The sequence below is a fragment of the Eutrigla gurnardus genome (assembly GCF_963514095.1).
Source record: "Eutrigla gurnardus genome assembly, chromosome: 1".
NCBI classification, from domain to species: Eukaryota; Metazoa; Chordata; class Actinopteri; order Perciformes; family Triglidae; genus Eutrigla; species Eutrigla gurnardus.
The window spans coordinates 1,179,273-1,191,595 of NC_139915.1; the positions used below are offsets into that span (position 1 = coordinate 1,179,273).

The following is a 12,323-nucleotide window of genomic DNA, read 5'->3' on the forward strand; positions in this document are numbered from 1 at the left end:
AACGGTCTGCGCCTGCGCAACATTCGGATAGAGCGAGGTAAAATGGCGACGGGTGCCATTTCCACGGAGTCCAAGAAAATAACAGAATTACGAGTTGTTGATCTTAAATCCGAGCTCAAACTAAGGAATTTGGACACTTCTGGAGTAAAGAGTGTTCTTCTCGCCAGATTGAGACAGGTAACTAAAAAAATAATCATTAAAAAAATCGATTGTGTCTCAGGAAGGGGGGGCCGAGCTGGAGAATGCGATACAGAGATGCTAAAGCTAACGATAACGCTAATGTTATGACCGATTTCCTGCTAACGCTTGGTTGTTTAGTCAGGTTAACCATTAAACTGCTGAATTAATTCATTTTGACCATTCAACTACAACCTGGGTAAAACACTAACACCACTCACGTCTGTCGAAAAAAGTGAAACTTGAGCTTGAATGGTTAACGTTACCGAGAGAAAATGATCCTGTAACGTTAGCTCTAAATCCTGGGGCATCACATACACGACAGGCCTGTTCAGGCTGTCTGTTCCTCGACGTGTGATATTCGCTTCTGAGTGTTTGACATCGGCCTATAATGATAAATTAACGTTAGTTATTCTTAGTGTAAATGTTAATTGGACATCAACAAATGGCGGGTGATAGATGTTAGCTGTTGGAGTGATTCGTTAATTACACGGAAGACCACGCACATGCTCATTAAACGTTACCGGCGACTTTAAACAACCCTAAAAGCAGATTTGTTTTTGTACTTTCATTTGGTAGAATGATTCCCTAGCGTTATATTACATCGTATGTGTTTGAATTGATGACACATGCGGGCTGAATAGATGAACGTCACACCTCGACTGGTGAACAATTTAGATTGATTACATTTTGGGTAGGGATGCACCGTCACCAGTGTTTCAGACGGAGTTCAGGCACTTAATAATACCATTACATTCAACAATAACTTTGAAAACATGTTTGATTTCAATCAAATAATCTGTAACAACTAATAAATACAACACGATGCTGTTGCTGACATTTTAACATTCAAATTTGTGTTTTCCTGATACAAACAGCATTGTTTGCAGCAGAGATGTTGTTTTTAACCGTTTAACAGCAGGTACAATAAATATTAAAAGTAAAACACAAAACCTAAGAAAAATCATTTTACATCTGATTATTGCAGTTTAGTAGGTTCAGCTGACATGTTGTATCAAGGTAGTTTTATGAGTAAGTGACTATAGGGTATTGGTATTGGTGCATATTGATTTGTGTCCGTGAGAAGATCTCTCCTTGCTGTTCTAGTAGCAGAGTTACATTTTGTTTTAGCTTTAGGTCACAGAAATTACATTTAAACTTTAAACATTTAGCCATAATTTCACATTTTTAGGATATGTCAGATTGACGATCCTAAGGCGTTCATTAGTGAACCTCACATTAAAACCTTTTTTAAATTTCAATCCACCCTATGCCTCAAAGTTGTCATTGAGATCAGCAGAGAGTTCCTCTTGCATTTGCCAGTACCCCAGTGACAGGAAGGTGTTCATTGCTGCATATATGTGGATGTATTTTTTTTACTAGTGTATCGTATCTTGCTCAGTTTACTTTTTACCAGGCAGTTAAGTAAAGTGGACTAGACAATTGGTCAACGATGAAAACAGCATAAAAGACAAGGATATTGTCTCTGGGATAATAAAAATAATCCTTTTTTAATATTTATTATTATCTTTATTCAGGCTCTTGAGGATGAAGATGGTGACACAGAAAATATTGAAATCCCACTTTCAACTGAAGCATCATCTCGGAAAGGTGGGAAAGCCAAAGGTAACTTTTGATTTAATTGAAGAGACAGGGTGGCAAAGTGAGGCCATACGTTCTAATTATTTGTTTGCATATAGATTTTTTTTAAATTTTATGTATTTTATATTTCAGGAAAAAAAGTGGATTCAGATGTGGACACCGCAGGGGAGGAGGATGTGCTTTCCAAGGTGATTGGCATACATTTCTGTTGCATACATATTTGCCAAGAAAGATGCTTTTGTGTAGTGATTTTTTATTTTTTAACATGCTTAGCATATGCTTTTATATTAGGAAAACCTCTGACCACTGCAGTTATATCTGTACACAAAGTTATAACAACCTCCTCTGTTGCATTTAAATATTTATCAACTCAGTGTTTTCTTTTCCAGGAAACTGAAGAGTATGAATCTGAAAAAGGTATGTCTGCTGTCTCACTAATTCCCAATGCTAACACTTAGATTGTTTCTTCTTAACGGGTAACATGTTTGACGACGAGACCTCGTGATAAAATGCATAACCCACGTGGAATGGTATTTCATGCTTCTGCTAGCTACTGCACTATAGAGTTCACAATGTGCTAAAGAGAGCACCAAGTTTATGGTTAATGAAGACTTTTGAAGATCACCCATTTTCTTATAGATACACATATGAGCCGTTGGAAGTGGGTTGTCTTCACTCAGCTACACAACTTCCATGGATTACTCAAAATATTTTAAAGAAATGTTCCGTTTGCTTCTATGGATTTCCATTGCCTCTGGCATTAAAATCCCCACATTCCACAGGGAAACAACCATGAGTGTTCAGACAAGATGACATTTTATGTTCAATGAATTGGAAGAAGCAACAACTTGTACAACTCGAGGATCATTGCATTTCCTGTTGACATTTTTAAAATTGGTGGACAGAAGTGCACATACTTTGCTCCTTTTACAACAGGAATCAGAAACCTTATTACAGGTTTTTCAGGTGAGACAGCCTGTGAATCAGGCTGGGACTTGGCTAGCTCAAGGACCACAAGACTCCTTCAAACATTTTGTAAAGATGCAGAAGCCTCAAGTCAGGATGCAACTGAAAGATCAAGAACCTTCATACAATGCAGGGAGCATCCATCAAAACTGCACATATTCCTACCAGCTGACCACAGCCCCAGCAAGCATGACTTGTTCAGTGAAGATATGCCATACAGCATGGCCTGGCACTGGAAGGACAGACTGTTATGACCAAAGGGACACGCGTTTTGTACACAGTTGTGTACAGTTGACTGGACACATTACAGCCAGTTGGATTTGATGATCAAAGATACTTTCTCTGAAATCTACTGATAATATTGATGACATTGATCACTGAAGAAGAATCTGAAGATATTTAAAAGTTCCTAAAACTCGAGACGAGTTTCCATGGACTGACCAGCTGGGGATGTATTTTGCATAATGGAAAAAAAACCTGAAGGATAAACTGATGAGTTGTTCTTCCTCATTTGAACTTTGTTACAAGACTCCTGGAGAACTGCCACGTTGTAGGAAGCATCTGGAACTGCAAGCTCAGTGTGACTTATGACTGAAGTACCATACATGTGTCAAGAAATGAAGAGCACTGAATCACCCCCCGTTTTCAGTGAAGAGTGTGTGTTTTGTGTCTTCCTGTGGTGTCTACGCCCTCGATGACCATTAACACTAAATGTGCTTTCTATTCTACTTTTTAGGTCACGTAAAATGCGACATGTCAATGTTAAAAGTTGTGTTTTGCCATGTTTATCCTTGTTAAATCCCTCAGATGTAACTGATACAGATGATGGTACTCGCGAAAATTCTAAGCCTGCACCCTGCGAGGACAGCCTCGCTCAGCCTGAGGCTGAGGCCATGGCTGAGGCTGAACCAGGGAAAGAAGCTGTGGCGGCTGAGGCTGATTCAGAGCCTGACCCAGAGGTGGACGCCGAGGCTGAGCCAGAGCCAGAGGTGGTCGCCGAGCCAGAGGAGGCGGCCGAGCCAGAGGAGGATCCTGAGGCTGAACCAGAGGCGGATCCCGAGGCCGAGCCAGAGGTGGCGGCAGAGGTAGACGCAGAGGCTGAGGCCGAGTCAGAGGTGGACGCCGAGCCAGATGTGGATGCTGAGGCTGAGGCCGAGTCAGAGGTGGACGCCGAGCCAGAGGTGGATGGCGAGGCCGAGCCAGAGGTGGACACAGAGGCTGAGGAGGATGCTGATGCCGAGGTGGTGACTGAACTGGCTGAGCCAGAGGTGGATTCTGATGCCATGAATTCCTCGAAAGAAGCCGAGGACGATCACCTGTCCGTCTCAATCCCAAATGAAGATGCCATCACCCTAGATGTTGATGGTGATGATCTCCTGGAAACAGGTAAACATGTGAAACTTCCAGATCCAGAGGCTGAGAAGGGCAATGATGAGCTAGATACCTCTGCTGAGATGGTCCAAGATGATGACCTGAAGCTGGAAGAGACCGAGGGCCATAAAGATGGTAAGAAAGATGACGGGTCCAGGGGTGATCCCACGAAGAAAGACGGCAGAGACGCCCTGAAGAAAGCTGAAACGGGAGACAAAGATAAGGATTCTGGGAAGAAAGGCCCCTCCACTACTGGGGCATCAGGTCAAGCAAAGAGGTTTGTCTTTCTATGTCAGTTCTTTGATACTACTACCAAGTCCAGCTCACTAAGAACGCAACATTGTGGGTAGCCTCAAGATTTTTTTTTTTTCGTAAGGGAAATGTTCACTGATGTACCTAATCCTGCCATTTACGGCTTTGATTTATTTTTCTGAAGTTGGTTACATTTTGACATTAACCGGGAGCTGAGAAAACACCTTATTTTGTTACTTTGACCTTTCCAGCAGTTTTAAAGCCATTCCCAGTTCGACAAAAGGCATTGTAAAAGAGCATTAGTCCCCGCGATGGCAGTGTTTTTTTCTTTTTGTCAAATGATTCGCTGTGTGGTTGAACAAACCTCCGAAGATTTCATTGGTCCAGGGAATAAATTGGCTGTCAACCTCACCCATCTCACCACTGGAAAAGAATTCAAGCCCTTGAGACATTGGTTCAGATCAACGCCTTGCCCACAGGATTTATTTTTCTGAAAAGAACAATATATGGTGTTTTATTCCACTAGATGAATGCCCATCACTCTACATCAGGTTTTATTTATGTTCACTCATTTATTCTGTTTGTTGTTGCAACGTTTGCTTTGTAGCTCTTCAAGAGACAGAGATGGAAAAGCTACAAAAGATGAAAAGGGTAAGAATTATTAGGTCCAAATGTTGTTAGAAATTTAAAAACAAAGGGAAGAACTTCTCATTTCATTCAAACTTCTTTAGCAGGAGTCGTCAGCAGCAACAGCTCTTCTCGTAACTTATGGGTGAGCGGCCTGTCTTCAAACACCAAAGCAGCTGATCTTAAGAACCTGTTTGGCAAATATGGAAAGGTAAACAGTGTGTTGAATATGTCTGAAACCGTCCCTGTAACTTTATGTTCAGTGTCAGAAAAATGTTGAAATTTGTTGTCGACAGGTTTTGAGTGCCAAGGTGGTTACGAATGCTCGCAGTCCGGGCTCAAAGTGTTATGGCTTGGTGACGATGTCTTCCAGTACAGAGGTGACGCGGTGCGTCTCCCACCTGGACTGTACAGAGCTCCATGGACAGCAGATATACGTTGAAAGGGTGAGTTAGTCACAATAGTTTCAAGCCCTTCGATTGATCTAATGCAACCCGTTATATTTAGTCATTATATTTTATTTTGCTGCTGTTTTTTAGGCCAAAAATGATCCATTCAAAAAAGAGGGCTCAAAGAAGGAAGCCGAGGACAAAGCAAGTTCCAGCAAATCAAGTGATAAGCGCAGTTCCACGGGGATAAAACTGACAAACAAGTAGGTGACGGATAAAACAGAAAAGTGAATCATTTGTTAATTGAAAGCACATTTAACCCTATGTTCTTCTTACGTGCAGAGCACAGCCATCTTACAAAAAAGAGGACAAGAAATTGGATAAACTCTCTGAAAAGGACAAAGATTTATCCAAGAAACAGGATGCCAGAAGTGGGAAATCTGAGTCTGTTTCATCGAACTCGGGGCAAGATTCTTTGAAGAAGGACGACAGAAAGTATCCGAGTAGGTTTTCATTCCTCTTCAGATCAAATTGAGGAAATCAGATTGAATTAATAGGTATATTTATCTGACTGTGTTTTATTTTATCTAGGGACAAAGAGCCCTGGCAAGATGATGATGGTACATCATCCCAAAGGAGATCCTAATTTTGGCAAAATGAGACCCCCTTTCAGAAGGGGAAGGTATTTTGATAAAGTATGTTTATTTCTATTTGATACAATTTCTATTGCAGCATTAAATTTGCCATCAGAGGATGTTAAATGAGATTCTGTTTTCTTTCTTTTCCCAGCCTTTTGTCAACATGAATATTCAAAGGAGACCAAAATGGTTGATTCCTCCTGAAGAGGTATTAAACTCTTACTGGACATAGTTTCCTATTTCACATTTCTGAGCCTTTAAAAAATAAATAATAACTATAATCTCCCCCGACCAGTTGGAGATGATGAGAGACAAGCAGCGGCCTTTTATCAACAAGGGCGAAGATATCCTGCCTTTTGAGAAGATGAAGGAGCAAAGAATGCGTGAACGGGTGGCTCGTCTGGAGCGTGTCCGTAGAGCCGTGGAGTTACGCAGGTCCAATATCCTACAGTTAAAAATGAATTCTATTTTTATCATATTAATCATTTGTTTATTGTGTTCAAGTTCTAAGACGAGGGCTACTTGTTGTTTTTAGGCGACGTGAAATTGCCGAACAAGAACGGCGGGAGCGTGAGCGCGTCCGTCTGCTACGGGAGCGTGAAGAACGGGAGAACCTGCTCCGGGAACGCCAGAGACTCGAGATGGAAAGACAAAAACTGGAAAGGGAGCGCTTGGAGAGGGAGAGGCTGGAGAGAGAGAGAATCCGTATAGAGCAGGTACAGCAGGCGCATGGACAAATTAATATTCTGGTACAACGACTGGTAACACAGTCAAGATGTAAAGTAAAATATGAGATTTGCATGTGTATTCCAGTTAAACTTGTGCTTACTTCATTGCTCAGCTGCAGCATACTGTGTTGATTCTATTAATACAACACATTTTAATTTATTTTACCTGGATTTTAATGCTCCTTAAAAACCCAATCTCAAGAATTAATTATTTGCAGCCGTGGCAGTTCAGGCATGCAGCATGACAAAAGGAAAGACGGCTGTCTCCATTCACAAGAATGAATCACTTTGACTTGCTTGTGTTTACATGCTTCCATATTGTTTTAGACCGTCGTTTAAGTCACTCGGACTGGTTTTCTTACTGCTTGTAATGGTATAATGATATCCCCTTCACTAAATGATAATAATTAGTGCTTTTGAATATTATTTCAGGAACGACGCAAAGAAGCAGAACGCATGGCACGTGAGCGTGAGGAACTGCGGAGACAGCAGGAACAGCTCCGTTATGAGCAAGAAAAGAGAAACAACCTCAAAAGGGGCCGTGAAGTTGAACACGGGTAAATATACTATTAAACTATTGCATTTCTGCATTTCATACATAGTATTGTAATGTACTTCAACTGTAACTATAAATGAGAAGACGGAAATACACTTAAATACACATTTGACACAATTTATAAATATATATAGTCATTGGTGTTCTCGGTGTGTTTCCATTAAGCCAGGTTACAAAATACATAAATCTCCCCAAAACACTGATGTGGTTCACACTTACTAGGGAATCTCTCAGCACCTCACGATTCCATTCAGAGGTCAACGATTCCATTATAAACAGATTATCGATGCATCCCAATGCAGCAATTTATTTGTGTACAAAAGAGTTTGCGTCACTTCCTGCTTTTGTGATAATCATTATAGAAAACCAACAGGTTAATTACATTTATTTTATGACAGAAAAGGCTTTTGTTTGTCACCAGTAGACATTATTTTTTATGAGTACAGGCGATGAGCATATATATCCCTGAGAGAAAACAGTATACTGTAGTCTAAAATATATTTCAATGCAGCTGCATTTCAACACATCACAGCGTAGCGGTCTGTGGTCTCCCGGCGCCCTGAGATAGTATCTTATGTTTCATACAGAGACAAACACACAAGTAAAACCAGAGACTGTCCGTGGAACAAACAAGGTCGCTGCCGTATTTACGCCGAGACGACCTTCAGTGTTTACGTAGCCGCTACCGTGTTAGCCTAGCTAACACCAAACGCCAAAACAAGCATTTTTAAAGTTATTTTCGTATCGTGTTAACAGACAGACGCAACAAACCATGACTTCTGACTTTTTACTAATCGTTGATACATCGGGATACTCTTTATCCTTAAATTGTAATTAAATCACAACGTGTTTTTTTTATAGCGACCGCTGCTGTGAATACAGCTCTATGAGACTCACCGATCCCCCTCCGGGTAAAGGTAGAAACTCAGACAGGACGCCGTTTAGTTTCCCGGTGTGTCCGGGACTTCCACAACATGTACAAACAGTAATGGTGTTTATTTCGGCCATGAATGATGAAACATTATCGGTGTAAATGGAGCGGGTGCCACGCGTCTGTCTGGGCGCTGCATTTCCGAGTTCCGCCTTTTGCGTTCCGTAAACGATACGGAATAAAAAAAAATGTGTGAATCGATTCAGGATCGTCCACTTCTGCATCGCGATGCTTCTAAGAATTGATTTCCCCCCAACCCCTAACACATACACATATTGATCAATATTGATATGATTGTAGATCTCCATATTATACTGGCAGATTCATGGAGAATACAAAGGAAACATTCATTACAATCTTCTGTCTCAGTCTATTACATAAATGTGAGGTGCATTCAGGTGCATTATTAAATAGAAACTTGTATAGATTTATAACGCAGCAGTGAATTAATCTTGGAACTATCCAGTCTCAGTACTCATGAGGTATGTTTTGCATTCAGCCGCAGAGACGATTCCTACTGGAACGGCAACAAGAAGATGCAGTCGGAGTCTGATGTCCGTCTGAACCAAGGCTCAAACTACAACAGACAGCAGAACCGCTTCTCAAACTTCACTCCCAGAGAGAGGGGGCGCTTTCCAGACGCTGCGGCCGAGCAGCCCAACACGTATGAAAGGTACAAATGACTAGTGGTCCATTGGGGCAACAATATTCCTAATAAAACACCTTTTTTACAGAAGACACTTTGCAGTGGGAAACTACCTTGTGGTTTTATGCCTCCGCCAACCAGTGTGTCCAAAATGTCATCACTTTTTTATCTTATTTAGACATTCGTAGAAGTTGTCATAATTAGCATATCAATTTGTGAATTATGGTGGACTACTTGACCACTGGTCTCCAGAATCTAAACATAATCAATTCACCCTTGAATCTGGGATGTTTGTGCTAAGTTCTGAAGAAATTCCTTGCAGGTGTTCCTGAGATTGTGAGTACAGCAGCCTGGATGTGTCTCTGGCCACGCATGTCACCAGGGTGCTGCGTCAATGCCCGGTCCATTATTGTGAACGTGATATCTGAGGACGTTTTTAAATTTGGCACAAACATCCACTTTGACTCAAGGTAGACCTGATCAGAATTTGGTAAAATGCCACTGTGACTGAGCTATACCTCCAGAATACATATGCAAATTATGACAATTTCACACGTCTAATACAATAAAACGGTGATGTGATGATATTTTGGATAAACATGGATGTAAACATACAGAAGCATACAACCATGACATAGTAATGTCAGTACATTTTGTGATGTGACTAATCCCAGTGTGGTCATTTGTTGCCAGACGGAACAGGTTTGACGGTGAGCCGGAGGTAAAGAAGAGTCGCCCTGCTCCCCACAGAGAGAGCTCTGGTTTCGAGCGCTACCCCAAGAGCTTTGAAACCGTCCGCAGAACCGAGCCACCGCCTCCTCCACGCACCGAACTCCGGGACACCGACCGCAGGGACCGAGACGAGAGGCGGCCCGTGCCCATGCACGATCGCCCCATGGGAGCCAGAGCTGCGATGCCCGGCATGTCGCACAACCGCTCGCCCAGGGACGGAGGGCATGGATGGAAGAATGACGGCGGCGTGAACACCAATAAGGGGGATATACGGTGAATAAAATGCAGAACAGGAAGCATCATCGGATAACTTCCCACCACCGTTAGTGGAAGCTAACTTCTTTGTGTTAAACCTCTTTCCTGCAGTAATGCTGGTTTGAGCAGAGGGCCGATGCGCATGCGTGCAGAGCGGTCAGGCAGAGATGGTCCAGGCCCGGTTCTCAGAGGAGGGACCTCGGCTAGCCGAGGAAGGAGCAGCTTTAATGATCGCGATGGAGGGAGACCCATGGTGATGAATGATCAGGTCAGCTTAACGTAAAGTTTCAATTCAATTGTATTTATAGTGTCGTATCACAACAGAAGTCATCTCAGGACATTTAACACATTGAGCAGGACGAGAATACGCTCAAAAGAGTCAATACAATTTCAAAGTCCCATCATCACCCAGAGGCAGCGTTACAGCGACAGTGGTGAGAAAACACTGCCTTAATAGGCTTTTAGGCAGAAATCTGGTGCAGCCACGACTCTTGGGTTCCAACTACTAACAGTAGTGGTAATATTAACAGAAGAGATGGTATCAACAGCAAATGAATTCATCATAACGTCCTTTACTAATCCTTTACCAACGGTACAGACGGGTCATGTGACTGTCTTAAGGTTGACTTAATTCTTAAGACCACAAGCTAGTGCTGAAGTTAGTAATTGATTGATTAGTCAATCCTTAGAACTTGTATTAATCTCATGATTTTCAACAAGCAAACTCAAGTGATCACATTCAGGTTCTGAACTGTTAATCAGACAAAAAACATTTTAGAGACATCCTCTTCAGCTGTGTGAAATACTAAATACTACTACACTTTTTTGACATTTAAATTACTGAAATATTAACATTATCACATTTTTAAAAATATGCTCAGGATTCTATTCAGCTGGAGAAAGTGTACCAGTGTTGTTGATGACATGTCAGTCCTGTAAATGAAGTCATTTTACAACACCTGGAGTTTTAAGCTGTAGTACATTCAACAATTCATCGTGACTCTAAACCTCTTCCGTCTGCAGCCGTTCAGCTCCGGCCGCCAGGTCGTGGTGGAGCGTCACAGTCGGGATCAGGGACTGAGGAAGGAGTGGCACAGCGGATCAAGCTCCCAGGGCCGGGGCTTCCCTGATAACCGCAGAATGGGAGACAGCCGGGGCAGCATGATGGCTTCCTCCAGGTAGCCAAACCAACAAATGATAAATCTGAGTGGTACGATCCCTTTTCTCAGCCGTCTTACACTCGGATCTGTGTTTTTGTGTGCAGTCACTCTTCGTCTGGAATGAACCGAATCGTACAGATCACCAACAGCTCCATCCCCAGCGGTGGCAACGTGGGCGGGTTCAAGCCCTTCAAAGGAACGCCGCGGCAGTTTTAAGTGCAACCAACGTCTGCAACTTTAAAGCACCTGGAAATGTAAAGACTTTTCTGAACTCTTTATTTTTAGACTATTAGTTGTTTGCGTCGGCACATTTGTAGCCATGAGATTGACAACAGCGTTTTATTTTGTGTTGATCTCGGGTTTTCCTGACAGTTCTGCCGTTGCTGTAACAATCCTGTGCGTACATTTTATTTAACAGTTAGGAAGATATTGTACAGCAATAGGTCTTTGTAACAACTTTTCAAGTGATGTTAGCAACTTCTCCTCAGAGTGTTTATTGTATATTTTCAATAGCCTAGTGTCACACTCAGTTTTCCTGTGTAATACGTCTTATTTTATTGTATTATAGAGCTCATTATGTCGGGGATCATTCACTCATTTGGACTTTTTCTCTGTGAGGAAACTTTTTTTTTTTTTTAAAGACATACCGTGTGGAAGTCCTGTTTTGTAAGAAGTACTTGGTTTAGCTCAAACGATGTCATACAAAACTGGCCTGCATCGTAGCATAGGCCATGAGTTGAGTTGTATAAAGGCCTGTGTGTCTGAAATAAAATTTGACTTTCAAATCTGTTACTGCAGAGAGTTCATTGGTGTCCGAGTCTCTGAAAGGACCATTACACATTATTTATTATGTTTGCTCATTGTTATGCAACGACTCTGAGAGTTTGATAACATGAATGTCGGATATCTCTTCTTCAGTTTGGGTTTCTCAGCCTGAAGTCTGCATTTGAAGAGGATATCTTGTAAATCACATGATATATTGGGGCACGCTTTGTATATGATTTAACTCTGGGATACAAGCAGGAAGTACCTTGATAACATCTTGCAAAAAGGATTCGGTACATAAATCTGCATGTTCATCAAAACAAAAGGTGTGACTAAACCATCACTTTAAAACTCCAGGTTTTTCACTCATTTCTGTTGTCATTTCTATTTGAAGTGTGAGTTATTTTTTGACAGTTAGACTCTTTATCTACGCAGCTGTCAGAAGTGCTTAATAAAGCTTGATTAAACGACAGAAAACTGAGCAGAATGACCTTCTTGTTATCGTCGTCTCTGAACCCCCAACCCACC

At 41.8% G+C, this 12,323-nt stretch overlaps 1 protein-coding gene across 5 annotated transcripts; it reads left to right on the forward strand.

Annotated features, from left to right (window-relative positions):
- Positions 1 to 23: 23 nt before the first annotated feature.
- On the forward strand, positions 24 to 11,819 carry sltm (SAFB-like, transcription modulator). 5 transcript variants are annotated; one of them, XM_084015121.1, is made up of 21 exons: positions 24 to 177; positions 1,716 to 1,803; positions 1,912 to 1,967; positions 2,169 to 2,196; positions 3,553 to 3,734; positions 3,783 to 4,393; positions 4,976 to 5,019; positions 5,100 to 5,206; positions 5,292 to 5,441; positions 5,535 to 5,647; positions 5,727 to 5,887; positions 5,976 to 6,079; positions 6,174 to 6,230; positions 6,318 to 6,457; positions 6,558 to 6,738; positions 7,183 to 7,307; positions 8,737 to 8,910; positions 9,577 to 9,888; positions 9,982 to 10,138; positions 10,894 to 11,048; positions 11,135 to 11,819. In XM_084015121.1, exons 1-21 carry the CDS (start codon positions 43 to 45, stop codon positions 11,244 to 11,246), a joined length of 3,192 nt encoding a protein of 1,063 aa, XP_083871247.1. In that variant the 5' UTR covers positions 24 to 42; the 3' UTR covers positions 11,247 to 11,819. The 5 variants fall into 5 exon arrangements, with proteins under 5 accessions (XP_083871247.1, XP_083871243.1, XP_083871244.1 ...); XM_084015117.1 differs by having other exon boundaries at positions 3,553 to 4,393; XM_084015118.1 differs by having other exon boundaries at positions 3,553 to 4,393; positions 5,103 to 5,206.
- The last annotated feature ends 504 nt before the right edge of the window (positions 11,820 to 12,323 follow it).